At 40.7% G+C, this 19,759-nt stretch overlaps 1 protein-coding gene across 1 annotated transcript in view; it reads left to right on the forward strand.

Moving 5' to 3' along the window:
• The window catches only part of SH3KBP1 (SH3 domain containing kinase binding protein 1), a 368,936-nt gene extending 350,577 nt beyond the window's left edge, over positions 1-18,359 (forward strand). Inside the window, exons 15-19 of the mRNA XM_065400133.1 lie at positions 1,070-1,179; positions 5,132-5,257; positions 7,467-7,738; positions 16,660-16,723; positions 18,318-18,359. Coding sequence (XP_065256205.1) covers positions 1,070-1,179; positions 5,132-5,257; positions 7,467-7,738; positions 16,660-16,723; positions 18,318-18,359 — 614 coding nt within the window. The remainder of the gene's footprint in view (positions 1-1,069; positions 1,180-5,131; positions 5,258-7,466; positions 7,739-16,659; positions 16,724-18,317) is intronic.
• The last annotated feature ends 1,400 nt before the right edge of the window (positions 18,360-19,759 follow it).

Consider the following 19,759-nt stretch of genomic DNA (forward strand, 5'->3'; position numbering starts at 1 on the left):
TGCAACAGTTTATCCATGTAATGGGTCTTTATTTTCTATTACCTGTCATTTTAAGGAGATTACCCTTGTGTATTATATCAACATAGCTTGATCTGCAGAAGATTAATTGCTCCTTTACCAGGTCTGAATACAATCCCATTTAACTCTTTGGTCTATATATTTTATGAAGGATTTGTAGTTTTTGGTTCACAGCCAATGCATTTTTTTATCGAGTTTATTCTTGAATCACATATTCCAGTAATTTGATAAAACAGGGAGACTGGAGGGGTGATATATCTATCTCATGCACAAATGCAGTAGAATATCTTAAGTTGAGGTGGCTGAAACAATATTTGTTTATGAAACAAAACAGATTAATGATATTAAACCATTTGATTCAAATGTGTTCAAGAGCAGTAATATTCCTTCAGATGTTATATCCCTTCTTCAGTACTAGCATGTGTCTGGATTCAGTAAATACTCCATCAATATGTTTCATGTCACATAAAGCCAAGCCAGGTTCCTATTCTTTGAATCTACTTACCTTGGGCCCTGTAGAGTTTTAGGAGTCTACTGAGGTGTTTTCTTTTCATTGTTATAATAGGTGTCAATTAGTGATCATTATCAAATGCTGTAGTGCAAATCTAGAATTGGTGATACAAACATAGGAAAATGTGCATACTATTTTCTGCCTCTAATTATTCATAGAAAAATGATTAGCCTCTCTAGCAGTAACAAGGTAATTTTGCAGCTGCATTTTCTGTTTCACATGAGTGAGCCAGTTTTGTCATTCAGCTTTAATTGCACTGCTAGGCAAAAAAGGCTCCTATACTCTTTCCGTGCCTGATTATAACTGAGCCAAAAGAACAAGCATGCATGGCAGAAGTTAAAAGTGCCTAGATTTCAGCTGCCCTAGATTTTTTTTTAGCTAAATTCTGAAAAAATAACAGGAGCAACATGATGTAATGGGGACTTAATTTCTTTGAGATTTACCAAAGACAGGAGTTTTGTTTTGCCTTAATATAAGTTTGTATTGTTTCTCTTGGAGAATGATTCTCAGAATTGACTCTGTGTAATCTTTGTTTTTAAGATCTGGAAGGTTTTGACTCTGTAGTACCAGTCGCTGAGAAGCTCAGTCATCCAACTACAACCAGACCAAAAGCTACTGGCAGACGACCTCCATCCCAGTCACTCACATCTGTATGTTCATTTTTTCTTCCTTTTTTTTTCAAATTACGTTCTGAATTTTTTTTTCTTGGTAAGTATCCGTGTTATTCAATCCTTTCATTTATGCTTAGGCAGCTGCGTCACACGTACTAATGAAGTGCTGGAGGTGCCTCTCAGGGAGCCCCTTTTTAAGAGTATGCCATAATTTTGAATGTAAGTTCAAGAACCTTCCCTGTCTAAGAAAGAGTTTCACCCACTCTCTGGATACTACTAGATCATCCCCACCAAGCGTGACTGGAGCTCATAAAAATACTTCATAAGAGTTTTTGGAATAGACCAGATTGCACTTGAGGTGTCAAGTACTTTTAAAAAGTTTCCCCCGGGAGTCTATTCCTCGGTCTTTTTAGGGGGTTTTCAAAACTGCCCCCACTGTCAAATTATACAAGTTGAATTCTGTGCTATATTGGCAATAAACACATGTTTTTACAGGAACAAAGTATCAACATTTCTAGCAAAGTGAACTTAATGTGCTGTTTGTTTGCCAAATGGTGTTGCCTTCTTCCTTGATTGTTATGATTACAAAAAGCATTTTTATTTAAATGGTAAATCAGATAAATATACTGAAGTCCCTCACCCTTCCTCTTTGCAAACATATGCATCCCTGGAAAAAATGGAGATTTTCACAGACTAAGGGGAATGTCTTTGTAGAAGCCTCTTGTTAAGGTATGGGCTACTCATAACTGACACACACACTCTATATATGTTGCTGTAATAACATGCCAATTGCAGTTTTTCTGCATATTAAGTCATACTTTTAAATTTCATTGTCCAGACACCTATAAGATGTTTGCATGTTGTTTCTCTCCTACTTTACTGCCTCTTCTATAAGAGCTGTTATTCTTGACTCATAGTTACTGTGAGAAACTCAAATTTCATCTCTTTTTTTTCACTACAAGAAAGAAATAGAAAGGGGCAATTGACAGAAGACTCCATGTCTTATACATCACTTGCACATCAACTATGACTTTTAGGAAACTCTTGCTCAACAAGCTGCACCCAATAAACAGTTTGTCTCAGATGAAGGAATCTAAATGATCTGTTGGTTGTGCCAAGGGTCACTATTTAATAGATCTGAAAACCCAAAAGACTCTTCCTGACATCTCCAGATACTAAACATGTGACTGGTATAGGGCACAGCCAGATAAGTTCAGTAGCAACACAATTAAAGAAAATGAAGAAATGAAAATTAAAGACAGGAAAAGATGGAATTGAAGGGATTGAACAAGAAGGGGAAAGGAAGAATTTCAGTAGCTACACATGAACTTTTTCCAGTTATAATACAATAGTGTAATATAATATTGTGATTTCCTAATAACAGGCCTTCTCTCACTTATCATGTACCCATGCAAGTACTCACAATGATAAAAGGCAACCTATCCACTATTCACACATCCTGTTCAATTCTGTTATCAAGCAACCCACTAGCTGCTGTTAGCGCTAAATAATGTATTTGTTTTTACTCACATCCAACAACCAATGACCCAAAGGTCCCAGGTGTATATCAGGGCCAGATTAATTTTGATAAGGGCCCAGGTCTGTTACAGTTTTGGGAGTCCCTCCTTGCATATTCAGTTTCTTTCCTTCATTGTTTTACCACCACCTCTGTCCAATGCCAAAGAATCAGTTGTTAAATTACCTTGGTTATTTCAGTTTTCTTTTTAAATGTGATATGGTAACGCTGAATTAAAGTTAAAATGAACAAAACCATTTTAATTTTGGGCCATAACTAGTAGTAAGGCTTTAATTACCTAATTACCAATAGCAATGGTATTCAGTTACCTTTTCCGATGAGCCAGATAAGGCAAAGTCCAAATCTTGGTGGGCCAAAGGGCTCTTCAGGTGTTTGCTCTCTAGTGAAACTGCCACTGGCGAGGGCTCACAACCTTCCAAGAGTGGTGTGCCCAATTGTATGCATTAATCTCAAAATAAAAGGTTGAGTGAGCCAGTATGCAACAGTGCAACAAAATCTTTCAAGCAAATAATTATATAGATTCACTGTAATACTATTAACACAGCATGCTATTTATATTAATTCTATTGAAACTGTGAAATTAAAATTATAATTACTCACGAGGAATGAAGGGACATCTAACTTTCTTTTCCTTATTGTCTGAAATTTTGACACTTGCACCATCTTTTTTTTTAAACTTCAGTGCAGCATGTAATCACATGAAAGTATGTCAATTACTCATCACTTCATGTTGTATAACTATCTGAGTAAGCTCCTGATTAAAAGTGTACCACTGTAAGTAGAAATGTATCAACGCATTGTAGCTCTAATGTGTTTAAATGTAAATGAAAAGTTTCTACATTAAATACATGGCATGACAGTCAATAGAGGGAAAATAAACTGAAGTGCATCTGCACAGAACCCATCAGTGACCTGAAGAAGAGCTCTGTATTAGCTCCAAAGCTTGTCTCTCTCACCCATAGAAGTTGGTCCAATAAAAGATTTGCCTTACTCACAGTGTCTCTCTAATATCCTGGGACTAACACAGCTACAACATACATCTGGTGCCCCCATCAATACTGCCCAGCCCCCTATCAGTTCTGCCCTCTTGCGCCCCCCGTCGGCTGTGCCTCCTCCCCAGCCTCATCTCTGCTCCTACTGGGGTTCTTCACCCCCCTTTTCCAGGCCAGAGAGGGCTGCAGCAGAGTCCCCTCTCCCCCTTCCCAGCAGGGTTCTTCACCTCCCTCCCTCTTCCCTGGTCAGGAGTTACAGGGTGGGAGAGGGAGGAACAGAAAAGCCATCCCTGCTGAGGGGGTGGTGGTGCAGGGGAAGAGCTAGTGGAGCTGCCCAATGCTGCAGAGCTCTTTATGCTTCTTCCTCTCCACCTGTGAGCAGGGGCATCCCTCCCTTCCTGTGAGAATAGGCCAGGTTCCTGAGGGGAGAGGGAGGGAGGTCTGCTGAGCAGCTCTGATTGGCTGTTGCTTTCCAGGAAGTGTGAAGGAACATGACTGCCAATTGAAGATGCTATAAATTATATATCAATATCTAGATCTATAATTTTGCTGCCTCTATAGGCCCTGCATTAATCCAGCCCTTAATGTGTGAAGACATAGTCCAGACTACTAGCTCCACATAATAGGACCTCCCTTTCATCTGTTAAAATACCATTGAGAGGGAGTAAAGCTATCTTTTTCTAACTTTTCTGAATCTGTTATATAGATCAAATTGTGCCCAGCTTCCTGGTGTGTGACCAATATCATTTTGCTGTTTTAAAAAAGCAAAGATTTGATAATGCACAAATGCTCAATCTTTTGTGTATAATTTTCATTTTTTGTTTTTGCATGTCGGGATGTCTAAATGAGAGTGTGCTACGGCTAACACTAATGTCTCATGTTCATATGCTGAAAATAAAGTGAAGGGAAGGTGAATGGCTCATCGTGGAAATAAGAGAGAACAAAAACGGAAGGTTACATTACTTAAAATAAATCTAAGAGCCAGTTTGTGGTTGATTCTGTGCAAGACGCAGGCGTTGGAATGCAGGCGTTGTGTACAGAGAGCAGCACTAACCTCTCCAAAAGTAGTAGAGTGAGGCCTGCACCTGACCAAGCCAAATGCACCCTCTCCCAGTGCGGTGGAACTGAAGTAACAGCAGCACACACACCTTATTAACCTCAGGAAAATTCTGCCTCATTAAACTAAAATTCTTCTGGGGGGCAGGAAGGCGCTGTGCATCTTCTTCTGAACAAAGAGTTCCCCTAAATCGCAATATAGCCATTACGCATTTGTCATTTCAATACCTATCTTTCCATTCGCCACCCTTTAAAACAAGGTATTAATTAAAACAGAACTTTGAAAATCTTCCTTTTGAATTATAAGTTGTCTTGTATAACTTTTGATATTATTTGCTATGTAATTTTCTTCTTTTAAAAGTAGTCTAGAATGAAAATATCTGGTTTTATTGTTTTGCCTATATAGTCCTCCCTTTCAAGTCCTGATTTCTTTGACTCACCAAGCCCTGAAGAGGAAAAGGAAGAACATGTGTCCATTATACATAAAGCAACTGAAGTGTCAAAGAAAACAAAGACTGTTACAATATCACAAGTAAGTTAATCAGACTGTTTTGATTACTCTGCATCTGCTAACTTATCCTCAAGTACATGCATTGTCATTTATTTTATTTATTTCATGGTACCCATCATCTCAGTAACTGGGCACCTCAGGGTAGTTAGTTTTAAAAAATACATATACTGTAATACTGAAGTATTGTCCTACAGCGAAACACAAGATGTAGGCCTAGTCTACACTAGAAAAGGTTTGCCCTTACAGCTATGTACAGCTGAGTATAGCTATATGGACAAATCCTCCTACTGTAGACACCTTTTATACTGGCAAAAAAGTGTGTCCCCCAATATATCTTATACCAACTCCCTGAGCAAAATAAGCTGTACTAGCAAAACTTTAAATGGTACTGGGTGAGTGAACAGTCTAGAACATGTCATATTGATAATATATCATCACAGTAATCTAGAGAAAATGGAACCAGGTTAATAATGAATACAGACATCTGTATTTACTGCTCTAAACTATCTTACTGTTCTAGCTAAACTTCACAAGGGAGCTGCGGAGGACTATTGTTAAGGTTTTAGGCACCAAATTTCATTTAACTTAAACATTTGTTTTATTCTGATTCTAGTTCTCTGGATCCTAAATGTATGAAGCACACTTCTAGAGGAAAAAAACAAAACCCTAGCATGGTCTAGTGGATATCAGACTGGGAGTCAGGAGACCTGGGTTCTATTACCTCTACCACCTTTTGAGACACCTTGTGCCTGTACTTCTGTTTCCTCTTCCACGCCTTGTCTTATCTGCCAAGGGCTTGTCCACACGTAGTTTTTGTACCACTTTCACTAAATCAGTTTAGAAACAGACATCAATATAAATGTACAGGCATCAACTATATATTTAGAAACACCTTTAAACTGTTGAAACCTGCCCACAACAGGGGTTGTACCACTCTAAATATATCAATATAAAATCACACCCCATCTGAAATAAATTGGTATAAAATTTTTGTGTAGGCCAGCCCTTAGACTGTAAATTCTTTGGGGCAGGACCTGTTTCTTACTGTGTGTTTGTACAGTGCCTAGCACAACGGGACCTCTAGGCACTACCTTAACACACAATATAAATTCTAGATGGGATATTTTAAAAAGAAAGAGAGCCACATTTGTAAGGGTGTTACTGAAAGAACACTTCCTGTATTGCTCCCTGTGCTCCGTGCAGCATTTTAATCAGCAAATACTGTTCCCAGAGTTCTGCCAACATCAGTAAGTGACAGAGTTTAGTCTAACCTGTGCCTCAATTCCTAATCTGTAAAATAGGAATAATACTTCCCCACTTCACAGGGATGTTGTGTGGATAAAAATCCATTTTTTTTTTATTCAGACACTTCAGTGATGTGAGCCCATATAAGTAACTACATAGATAGATTAAGACAATGAAACTTCCAAGCCCCAGAATTCCTGTATGAAAGTGTAGAGATGTAGACATGAGCAGAAACTCAGTACCAAAGTTACACAATTCTTTTAAAGTAGTTGAACATATTATGTTTCTCATTGATAGATGAATACTTCCTGCAATATGTGGTACATTTGTTCTGATGGAGGATAAGTCAGGGAGGTTTAAGGATTATATAGCTCTAAGTAATAGTATCGGTAAAGTAACTTTTCCTTTTCTTTAACTGTGTTTTGGACTGCAGACAGAATCTTTCAATTACTAGTTGAAAATCACAACTAATTTGGTACTGCAAGAAATCCTACTTAGTTTCTCTGCATGACACAAGTTGCATTCTCACAGAAATAGGTCAGCTTAGCTAAGCGTACTCTGACTTATAACAAAGTTCTGTGTGAAACATGTATCAAGCACTTAATTTTGTTAGAGAATTGCCTGTGTCGTCTTAATAAAAATGTAAAATCTCTGTTTTTAACTCTTTTCACTCTTGTACCTGCCTTATTGGTGACCTAGATTTTGGTAATGTTTTTTCCTGGCCAATTGCAACAATACTGATGGAAAAAATTTCAGTCAGTGATGGGCTGGGCTGAGGGTCCCTGGCAGGCTCAAGCTTAATATTGTGAGTGTTCAGAAAGACAGATTTGAGTAACAGTGGTGTATCATATCCATTGTGCCATGTTCAAGCATGGAAAGGTTCTAACCAAACCCATCAGCATGACTGCAGGGGAGTAAAATATACCTAATACTGAGATGTGCTTCCAATTCAGGCAACTTAATATTCATTGTTTTTTGTTGACAGGTGTCTGATAATAAAACTTCATTGCCTCCAAAACCAGGGGGTTTGACTAGTGGGAGTAATATACAAGCATCATTATCCTCCTCATCCTCACCTGCACTTCATTCTGTTACTGTGGGAACAACAGGCCATAGGTCAAATTCCCCATCTTTGTTCAGTACTGAAGGAAAGCCAAAGACTGAGCTCTCAAGCCAGGGTCCGGCAGCCTTGGAGGAGCTGAGGACACAAGTTAAGGAGCTAAGAACTATCGTTGAGACAATGAAAGACCAGCAAAAGTAAGCATTAGAAACCACAACATCCATTCGAAGCATCTTTACTGTGCTTTGTACCAATCTTTTCCATATAATATATGTGTTTGTGTGTGAAATTCCTTTGATCTTTTTGTCAGACAAAAAGATTTCATGAAGACAAATAGATGTTGAGAAAAATTTTAAATCACCGATACAGTCAATCTGATAGTTTGTAACAGCTTCTCTGGAGCTATGTTGTTTTATCATATAAGTACATGTTTACCTGGACTTTTTAAAAAGCTGAACTGTAGACTGATAGAGGTTAAGGAGTCTAACAAGATGCTACTGTCTAATCCATCAGTGGCCATTTAGGGACTCTTAAATATGTTGATCTGAAAGCTGAGAAGCATTTCTAGTGGGCTTTTATACTAAAATTCTTCAGTAGTTGTTAAACTGTTAATACAATTGCCCAGAAAGCTGTTCCTCCAAATGATTGTGTCGCAAGTGACGGGATTTCAGAGGGTCTGGAGCCCATCTTACCAGGATGTGAGACTCTCCAGCCCCCTCATGAAGTTCAGCCCTGCTATAAGCCAGCAGAGCCTCTCCATCCTGCTTGCAGTGTTCTCACAGAAGGGGAGGGAGGGGGAGGAAGCAAAGAGCACAGCAGCCCAGCATGGCTCCATTCCTTCTGCCCCATTGCCAGCATAGTGCCTCTGCTCCTCACTGCATTCCCCTGCAGCACCTGGGCAGGGAAGGGGCAGAGAGAGGTGAAGAGCCTGTGGGAAAGGGGAGATGAGGGGATGCTGCTGTATACCCCCAGGCCTGGGAAAGGGGAGTGAAGACCCCAGGAGGAGCAGTGGTGTGGCTGGGGGAGGGGGGGCTGAAATGTGGGAATGGGGACTGATGGGAATGGGGGCACTGAACTGATGGTGGGGGCTAGGGTGTGCTGCTGGGTTTAAGGAAGTGGAGAAGTCCCAGGAAGCGCAGGAGGGAAGAACAACTAAAATAAAAATGAATTTTTTTAGCTATTTGGACAATTATGAGATTTTAAAAAATAATTTATTGTAACTACTGGATAATGTATATAGTTACACAGTTATCCAAATTACACAAAGAAAGAATGGTCTAAAGTTATTTGTTAAATACTTTGAATGTGACTGAATTATTTAAAAAATAATGTTTAGGGATTATAAGTATCATTATTGCACTGAAATATAGAAAGCTCTGAAAGATGGTTTATGTTGTAAACATATTCATGTAGATAGAGATCATTGCAGCTCACATAAATGTTTATTGAAAAATAATTGGAAAACTTGATCCATAGTGAGAGTGCTTTGTGTTCTTCTTCGAGAGGTGTCCCTATGGGTGCTCCACTGTAGGTGTCAGTGCGCCCAGGGCCGTTGTTCGGAGATTTTTACAGCAGTACCTGTATTGGCCGCACATGCGCGGAGCCTGCCTCACATACCAGTCTTATCTTAGTAGTGCGCATGCGCGGCCAAACTCCTCAGTTCCTTCTCTACCATCCCCGGCTGGAGTCGGTCCTACAGCAGACTCGTTAAAACTTTTTCTCTTACCCATTCTACATCCTTTTCCCCCTTAGTTTTGCACTGTAGTTACTAGATACGTTCATCCCTTAAAAAAAACAAACAATTTGTTCCCACTTGTTTCTATCAGCCTCCAGCCGACGCTAATATGCCTGGCTCCCCAGGATTTAAGCAGTGCACTACGTGCAGGGACGCCATCCCTATCTCAGATGATCACTCCTAGTGTATAAAATGCCTGGGGGAGTCCCACATTCCTCAAAAATGTGCCTATTGTTCCAAATTAAAATCCAGGGCACGTAAAGACAGAGAACTCCGACTGAAAATGATTCTTATGCAGAAGTCACTCGTACCTGCTTCTGACCCAGGTACGGGCTCCTCAGTGAACTGCAGCCCTCCCGCCTCCAAAAAGGACAAAAAAAGAAAACGCCTGCCTCCCTCACCCAGAAGGGAAACATTGCAAGCAAAAAGGTTGCTGAGCAGGTCTATTTCTTCTATGCAGACCTTCCTTTGATGGGCCGGTTCCCCCAGCATCACGCTAATCCCGCCTGTGGCTGCGTCGACAGCGCAAGCTCCCGGTGCCGAGGCTTCAGGCTTCAAGTTGCCTGCCTCTCTCATGGCACTGTCCAGCACCGCAGTGGACACGGTGCCAGCACAGATGACCTTGCCGGAACAGACACGGGCTGCACTTACCTCCACGGCATCTCCAACCTCAGCGCATGCATTGAGCACTACGGTGCAGAGAACGTCAGTGCCGAATGACCCTCCAGCGCCACAGGCGCTCCTAACGGAGGGTTTATCTCACACAGGCTCTCCAGCACTGCAGTTCATTCATTCACCGGACTACAGGTGTCACCTAACCTACAGTCACCACCACTTGACACCTATTTTTCTCCTGACATTCACATGCGGTCCGGACAGCTGTCTCTGGCTGTATCTCACTTTTCTAGTGATGAGGAAGCCATAGTGCAGGGAGACTTTTCACCATACCAATTGTCCCAGTCACAGACCCAAATCAGCACTGGTCATAGAAAATCTAGGTCTTCGTTCATCAAAGACCTCCCCTCCCTCCCTGGTATACAAACCCGTGGATAGCACCACCTATGCCCTTCCCCGGTCAGTGGCAATACTGTGGTCCCTGGGCACCATATAAGCGATTCCACTATGATTGCCAAGATGCCAAAAATAGGAACAATGCCACTTCGCCATCACCAGTGCATACGGCTACGAATTAGACACAACAACAAGCTGTTACTCCACACTTCAATGAACACGCTACACATGCTTCCCCAATCCTTGTGGAGCCCGTATCCACACAGGATGAGGCTATACTGCCTTCCCCCACCAACACTGTCGGATGATTTCTTAAAATTTCAAGACCTCTTCAAAAGAGTCGCCAACGAGTTGAGGATTAATCTGGAGGAAATTTCTGAAAACCAACATGACTTGACTGACATCCTGCAACCTTCCTCCACATCCAGGATTGCCTTACCTATAAATCCAGCCATTATGGATCCTGCCAAAACCATATGGCAAACACCGGCTACTAGCACACCTACCTGTAAGCGAGCTGATGGGAAATATTTTATTCCTTCCAAAGGGTCTGAGTTCCTTTTTACTCACCCAGCGCCAAACTCATTGGTAGTAGAGGCAGCTAACCAAAAGAACAAACACCAGTTCCCAGGTCTACCCCAACTGATAAAAACAGTAAAAGGCTGGACCTGCTTGGTCGTAAAGTGTATGCTTTGCCCACATTACAATTCCAGATATCTAATTATGCAGCCGTTCTGGCAAAATATGACCACAAAAATTATGAGAAACTCATGGACTTTATTGATGACATCCCAGAGGGCAAAAAAACATCAGTTTAAAGCCATAGTCTCGAGGGACAAATCGTCTCCCGTACCACAGTACAAGCTGCGCTTGATGTTGCTAATACAGCTGCAAGGTCCACTGCTACAGCAGTCGTGATGCGTTGAGCTTCATGGCTTTCATCATCTTCTTTTCCTCGCGAGGTTCAGCATACCATCGAAAATCTCCCTTTTGATGGTGAAAAACTATTTGTCAGTAACACCAACGATGTGCTTCACTCCATGAAGGACTCGAGAGCAACATTACGGTCTCTCGGTATCCAAACCTTTGCAAATAGGAGGAGACAATATAGATACCAACCTTATCAACATCCATGTCACCCAACGTATACTCAACAAAGTCATAGACCATATGAACAACAACGTCAGTGACCAAGATATCAACATCGCCGTACCAATTCATCGGCTCCATGTCAACCCTCTCCCACTAATAAGCAAACTTGAAGATGTGATCAAGGGTATAGAAAACATCATCCCTACTTCAGTGCCCATTCCCTTCCTATCTTTGCCCTCCCCCACCCTGTCCCTTTTCAGGGACTCCTCTCTCAAACAACTGCTCAACCAAGAGGTGCATCACCTCCTCCAATTAGGAGCAGTAGAACCAGCGCCTGACCACCACAGAGGAAAAGGGTTCTACTCCTATTACTTTTTAACCCAAAAGAGAACTGGGGGATGGCGACCCATTCTCGACCTCAGATGCCTCAATAAATTCGTTACATAAATTTTTTTTTAAAATGGTGACTCTTGCAACCATAATTCCAGCACTGGAGCAGGGAGATTGGGTTTCAGCCCTCGACCCGTAGGATGCTTATGTTCCTGTGACCATACATCCTGCCCACAGATGTTTTATTCATTTTGTTCTGGGCTCACAACACTACCAGTACAGGGTCCTACCTTTTGGCCTCTCGACAGTGACTCATGTTTTTTCCAAACTCCTCGCAGTCATAACAGCTCATCTCAGAACTCAGGGAATCATAATTTTTACTTACCTCGACAACTGCCTTTTCAAAGCCAGGACCCTCCAAGAAGCCATTCAATCCACACAATGGACAGTCCAATGTTTCCATGCTCTTGGCCTGCGAATGAACAAAGAAAATCTTCACTCACTACCACCCAACAATTGAAGTTCATAGGAGCACATTTTGACTCACGCAAAAGAATAGCATCTCTCCCACTCCACCTTTTTAACACCATCAACCTTTTTGTTCCCAAGCTGTGCAACAGTCCACAAGTGGCTGCACGAGCTTGCCTACAACTCCGAGGCCACATAGCCTCTTGCACTTTTGTAGTCAGGAACGCTTACCTCTTCATGAGGTGTTTCTAAAGCTGGATTCCACTGTCTACAGACGAATGTCCATGGTCTGAACAAACTTTTATACGTACCTCCCAGAGTCAAGGACTCCCTCCACTGGTGGACATTGCCTCACAACCTTTGCTCTGGGGTCCCCTTTCCACAGGACGTCCTGTCGGTTGTCATAACTACAGGCACATCCCTTACTGTAGGGATGTACAGTACACATAGGGAGTATAGGGAGTACACATGCCCCAATACACTGCCCAGGGGCTTTCATCTCCTGCCGAGATGTCCCTTCACATCAACATCTAGAACTCTGAGCAATACATTGCTTTCATGTTCTATGTAAACAGGCAAGGAGGAGGGGGAGGGGCGATCCCACTCCCTTTGTAAATAAGCGATGAAACAATGGAACTGGTGCCTCAGACACAATGTCTGATTATCAGCTGCATACTTACCTGGCTCTCTCAATACCACTGCAACGACTTCAGCAGAAGATTTCTCATAGACCACGAATGGGAACTAAATGAGGATATAGTACTAGACATATTCCACACATGGGGATACCCAACTACAGTCCTTTTCGCAACTGCAGCAAACAAGAAATGCCCAAGATTTTGTTCCAGAGCGGGACTAGGCAAACACTCCTCAGGGGATGCGTTCATGTTCCCAGGGAACACCGACCTAATGTATGCATTTCCCCGATACCACTCATACACAAAGTATTGATAAAAATACGAACAGACCAAGCCAGGGTCATAATGATAGCCCCCCGTGGCCCAGACAGGCATGGTACCCTTTCCTTACCAAGATGTCGTTTTCCGCACCCATCCCACTACCCTCCGCCCGAATCTCTTGTCCTAACAACATGGTCTACTACTCCACCCCAATTTAACCATGTTACACCTCAAGGTTTGGCTCCTTCATGGTTCTCTCATGCCGAGCGAACTTGTACTCCTTCATAGCACAACAAATTCTACATGCACCACCTGCCTTCATAACTGGACAAGATTTACACACTGGTGGGCTGTCACAAAAACCGCTCCTTTTTTTCCACACCTCTCCCGCTAATCCTCGACTGCCTGTTAGAGATTAAACTCTCTGGACTCTCCCTGAGTCCCATCAAAGTCCACTTGGCTGCAATTACAATGTTCCATAATGCCATCGATGATAGGACTATCTTTGCTCACCCCATTACTAAGCGATTCCTTAAGGGACCGCATACCCTATACGCAGACATCAAACCGCCTAATCCACCTTGGGACCTTCCCTTAGTCTTAACATGCCTAACCCAAAAACCATTTGAACCCATTAGCCACATGTTCCCTCCTACATCTCTCTATGAAAACTGCATTTCTAATAGCAATTGCCTCTGCGAGACGCACAGGAGAAATTGCAGCACTCATGGCAGATCCGCCATACACCATATTTTTTAAGGACAAAGTCACCCTACGCTTACGCCCCGAAATTCTACCAAAGGTGCACTCATCTTTCCACTTCAATGAGCCTATCTATCTCCCTACCTTTTCCAAAACCATATGCGAATTCCTTTCAATCTACGATGCACACTTTGGACGTGCGCAGAACTTTGTCCTTCTACTTTGACAGGACTAAAACCTTTAGGCGTTCCAACAAGCTATTCGTCCGCATTGCAGAACGCTCTAAGGGCTCATTTATCTCTAATCACAGACTTTCCAACTGGATCTCAAGTTGCATTTGTCTCTGTTATCAACTACAGAAAGTGACTCCTCCTACTTTTATCAGGACTCACTCCACCAGATCCATGGTGGCCTCAGTGTCCTTTCTACATAACGTCCCCCTTAAGGACATTTCCAGAGCTGCCATTTGGGCTTTCGAAAATACGTTTGCAAAACATTATGCTCTTACACAGGGATCCATCACTGATACACATGTGGGCAGAGTTGTTCTATCTACTGCATTCCTTCCAGATCCGAAGTCCCTACCTCCTTGAGAGACGCTGCTTTTCAGTCACCTACAGTGGAGCACTCACAGGGACAACTCTCGAAGAAGAGGTGGTTACTCACCTGTGCAGTAACTGACATTCTTCGAGATGAGTGTCCCTGTGGGTGCTCCACTCCCCACCCTCCTCCCCTCTACTTCGGAGCTGGGGCGGGCTCCGTTGTAGAGAAGGAACTGAGGAGTTCGGCTGCACATGCACGCTACTAAGATAAGACTGGTATGTGAGGCAGGCTCCGTGCATGCGCGGCCGATACGGGTACTGCTGTAAAAATCTCCGAACAACGGCGCAGGGGCGCACCGACACCTACAATAGAGCACCCACAGGGACACTCATCTCAAAGAAGATCAGTTACTGCACAGGTGAGTAACCTCCTCTTTCTTGGGTGTTCATTATTCATTTTCCACCTCCGTTTTACAGGCCTTGTATGTTTTGAAATACGTGTGAATTAGATTTTTCATCATATTTTATATTTATCACATTATAGTGCTCTCCACTGAGTACATTTATTATACCTGTGTACAATAAATTAACATAAGTACTCCCCCTCTTTCCCACCAGCCTGGGTGTCTTCCCTCTCTCTATCCATTCTCTCTGTTTTTGAAGGGATACTTTTGAAGGGGAATCCATCCTAATAAGGAGATACCATTAACAGAGGCCACTTAGGACTAGCCTAAATAAAACAAATATTTAACCATTTTGCATCTTCTCCATTCTAATTCTCCTCAAATATGTTTGTGTACCTTCAGCGTCTCCATTTGAGCAGCCAGGGAGAAGCATGTGTGCATTGAAGTTGACTTTTCAACCTGAAATTAGCATACACACATTACCAAAAGAGTAGAGGGAGGTAAAAAGTCAAAAGACAGACTAAAAAAACATGGTTTGATGATGTTTTATAAATCTCATTACTTTTTTAGGAACTGGCTCATGGTTTTTGATCTCATGAGGCTGGCAATACTGTAACTGAATTGTGATTAATAATGAGTTGAAAACTCTCCTGTTATTATTCTGAGTCTTACATTTATTTTTATTCTGGGGCAGGGGGGAGATATTGGGAGAGTTTAAACTGCTCAAATCTCAGAAGCTGGGATTTTCTCATTATTTTTGCCCTTCCTGAATATCGTTGATATCTTCCATTGTTCCCAGTGGGAATGAAGCCAGGGTGCCCACTGGAAAGATGTCTGCCATGTGTGGCCAGGCCAAAAATGGTAAAGGGGTAGGGTAATGAAGAGGATTGTAGGAGTACTGTTAAAGACACTGTAGTGGCAGAGGAATGTGACAAAACAAGGCAACTGTAGGGGAATAAAAGAACACTGGGGAGGGCTGTCAAGTAGGGGTTGTCGAGGTGAATGTGGCCCAATTTGGGCCAACTGACACCTATTCCCAACCTGCCTTGCATAGCCACTGGCCCCACAAGCCCTCTGGCCTGACATTCTAACAGGAGCTGCCTCCAACTACTGGTTTCTGGCTTGGGGGACAAGGCAATAAACAGGAATGTGACAAGATTTATTACATGCAGTGTTGCTGTAGCCGTGTTGGTCCCACCTTATATTTAGCTGTGACATTCTGAGTACCTTTCCCGACCTGAAGAAAAGCTCTGTATAAGCTCGAAAGCTTGTCTCTCGCACCAACAGAAGTTGGTTCAATAAAAGATATTACCTCACCCACCTTATCTCTCTAAGATTTATTATGTTCAGAGCACAGGCCTGGGACAGAAGAGAGGATCTCTCTATGGGAAAGATATAGTGAAACTTCCTCCTCCAAATAATCACATCCTGGTTTTACCTTTCAGAGGTCAGAAACCATTTCTTTTCCCTTCATTACATCCCCTGGACAACAGACCATTTTTTGGTGACCCACACTTGGGAATTATCTAGCTTTCTAAGTTAAGATGCAGTTTAAATAGTGCTTTGTTAAACAGCTTTAAAACAGTTTAAATTTGTGATCGCTTATGTTACCAGTTTCTGTAACCTACCAATGGACTAATCCAAATTTCCTATTGTCGTATACAAAAAATGAGAGCTATAAACAGTCCTATTTTTGTAAGTTGAACAAAAATGGTCAGCTGCTACACAGCTGTTTTCCAAAAGCATAAATGAAGTCACTTCTGTCTATTATCTGTTTTAAATGAAACTAATGCAAAATGTTTTAAGGATATAAATACTTCGATAAATCATTATTGAGAAAATACAGTAACTGGTTTGGTGGGGAAATGGTTCAGAGATAATTACCTTTATTTTAATAATATGAACCTTTGCAATTTTTTCATTCTTTTTTTATAGAAAAGAGATTAAACAATTGTTATCTGAATTGGATGAAGAAAAAAAGATCCGTCTACGATTACAGGTACTTGAATCTTATGTGGTCGGAGACAACTTTATAGGGATACTGGCAGGTCAAATTTAGCCTCAAACTTAGGACAAACAAGCTCTTATAAAACTTAAGATAAATATATTTGAATTTCTTTTTATATTAACAGAATGTATGTATATAAACAAATATATATTCCCCCTGCAGTGTTTGCAATCTATATGCTGTTATCACATGAAAATATGAAAATTTTCTGGAATCTGAATAATCTATTTTTATTGTCTAAGCTGAAGGAAATACAAACAAGTAAACAGAGTTTAGCTAGTGGAAAGTGAAATCTGTTTTTAAAATTCTTAGTTTTAATCATCTAATTTGTTCATAAAGTAGATGAGAGAATTTATGTTTTAAAATGTGATTTACAGTCTGCCAGTGACTTTTTAAATAAGAATTGGTCTTATTTTATTTGAAAAGTTAATTTCAGCTAACAAGATTCTGCAGTTTTTCTTGCACACAATCTGATAGTTCTAAAAAAGTATCATTTTAAAAAATATATATTATTTCCATTAAGAGTCAAGGTTCTGCTTCTTTAACATTGAATATGACCTTACTTGGAGTCATCCTATTGAATCAGTCACTTGAGTAGTACTTGACACCGGCAACATGAGTAAATGTAGTAGAACTGAGCCATTATTTGGACCATCAGATATACTGCTTCATATATAAAGTAACTTTGAAACTGCTTTTCATGATTTGGGGATTGACATACTTGTCATTAACAAGGTTTTAGCATTAATTTGATATTTTTACTTTTATTTTGTGGCTGTATATTTTTTATACTAATGATGGAAAATCAAAACATGATTTCAATGGGCTGCTCTTACTTAATAACATACTGTTCAACATGAGTAAAGATAGCAGAATTGGGGCCTTCTGAATATTTCTTCTGCATAGGCAGATCTGTGAGAGGCCATAGTTTTTAATAATTAACAATTCAGCGAAGGTTAATAAACCTTTTATAGAAATTCTTGGATTGACCTAGCAGTCAGTACCATTCAGAGTTCTGGATTCCAGTTCCTCAGGACAGAGCTAAGTCTGGTCTAAATACAGAGCTGTTCTGCTCTAACTAAAGGTGTGATTTTTTTATAACAATTTTATAACTTTTGCATGTCGACATTCTTATATCAGTTTAACCTAGCTTATATTGGTTGAGCTTGCTAGCTAAACTGATATTATCAGTTTTAAATAGATACGAGAATCCACACGCACACAAGTTGCACTGATTTAACTAAACCAGCGTAACTTCTGTGTGAAGAGAAGCCTTTAGGCTTGGAGTGCTGCAAAGGTTCAGTCTCCACTCAGTGGAGAAGAGTCTGAGTAAGTTCATGACATGTTCCAGTGACTATCTTTGCCTGGCTCTGGAAGAAGGTAGCCATCTCCAATTCTTTTTAGCAGGAATGAGAGTCACCGGGATGTGTGAGGCTTTTGCTGGTGGGAATAATAAGGGGATAACAGAGTTTCCTCTACTTTCAAGCCCACCACACCCTGAGATAAGATGCAACTGAATTTGCTGCTGGCACTATGCTTGAATTTGACACACCAATAAACCACCTAATGAGATTTTTCTTTGCAGATGGAAGTTAACGACATAAAGAAAACTCTTCAATCAAAATGAATACTTGATAGGTGGAATGTTACATTATTCATCATGACTGAGACTCAAATTTATGCCCCAGCCAAAATAACTTTGTGCCAAATGATTTAAGAATTGCCTCAATATCCCTTTGTTTGAAGGATTAGCACAAGAGTTTTTGATAGCACAACACAAATTCCAATGAAGAGGAAAAAATTCCACAGGATGCAGTTGCTGTATGGCACTGGTTGTGACTGAAATTGATCTTATTGTGCTAAAGTCTCTACTTCAAGATCACAAATGAAATGAAAACTCAGGCAGTTTAGTCCATAGTGGTACTATTTTGATGATATTTTTCCATAAATAAAATGTATTTCAGATTATCCGTTTACAAGCTTTATGATTTTGACTTTTTTTTAATTGTCTTTTGTCACAGATTCCTAAAATATTTGTACTGCATATAGCCAAGAATGAATGTTGATGTTTGGGAGGCAGGGGTATTATTTTGCTTCAGGTAGAACAGCCTACTTTTTGTGTTATGTTTTAAATTCTATTACATATGCAATTTTATGTCCAAAAATAATCTACAAGATAAATGTAAGTTTGTGTAGAATGGCTTATTTAAAAAAAAAAAAAGAAAATCTTGTCTTTACAATGATTTGTGCCTTCTTTTTGCCACCCACTGATTGGAACTGGTTGCAAACCAGATCTAAATAATGTAGCTGCCATGATGACACCGGTCACTTAGGTCCACTAGAGGTCACTCTTCTAATGTATAGCTGCTCAGTCAACGTAGCCAGATGTGTGCTAAGACAGCACAAGGTTGGGAGCGAGCAGCTTTGTCTTACCAGCTGTGGTTTTTTAGCTTTCCTGTTTAATAGGACTCTCATTCAGCTAGAAAATTCACCTCTGCTTGATTTTCATTAGAAAAGTTAAACACCTGCCTCCGTCCCCATTTTTGCACACTTTGAGTGAACAGAATATGCATTACTAAAGCAAAAATAAATAAAATTAACTAAATATCATCAGTTAAAAGGTTGTATTATTTAATACACAAGGTTCTCTTTGTTGTGTGATGTTGTTTAACTTGCTATTTATGTGATGTCATTTGCCACATTCTGTTGTAAGCTTTCTAACATAGATGAAATAGAAGGATTTCTTTATAATACGTTTTAGCAGCTGTGCTTTCTTTCCTGGTTTTATGGAAATCAAGTTGAGAGAGAGAGAGTGTTTGTTTGTTTGTAATGGAGCTTTTCAACCTTTGAAAGTAACCTATTTCTTTCCTGTTAGCGCAATCTGAAAACAAAGTATTATAAGACTGCTCTGGCTTCATATTTAAATGGCAGCAGATTTCATTTAGCCTGTGAAATGGTTTTAATATGTTTCTCAAATGCCCACTATGTCTGTTTATTGAGTTTATCTGAATCAGCTAAATATGGATA

This window comes from Emys orbicularis, chromosome 1 (genome assembly GCF_028017835.1).
Source record: "Emys orbicularis isolate rEmyOrb1 chromosome 1, rEmyOrb1.hap1, whole genome shotgun sequence".
Classification (NCBI taxonomy): domain Eukaryota; kingdom Metazoa; phylum Chordata; order Testudines; family Emydidae; genus Emys; species Emys orbicularis.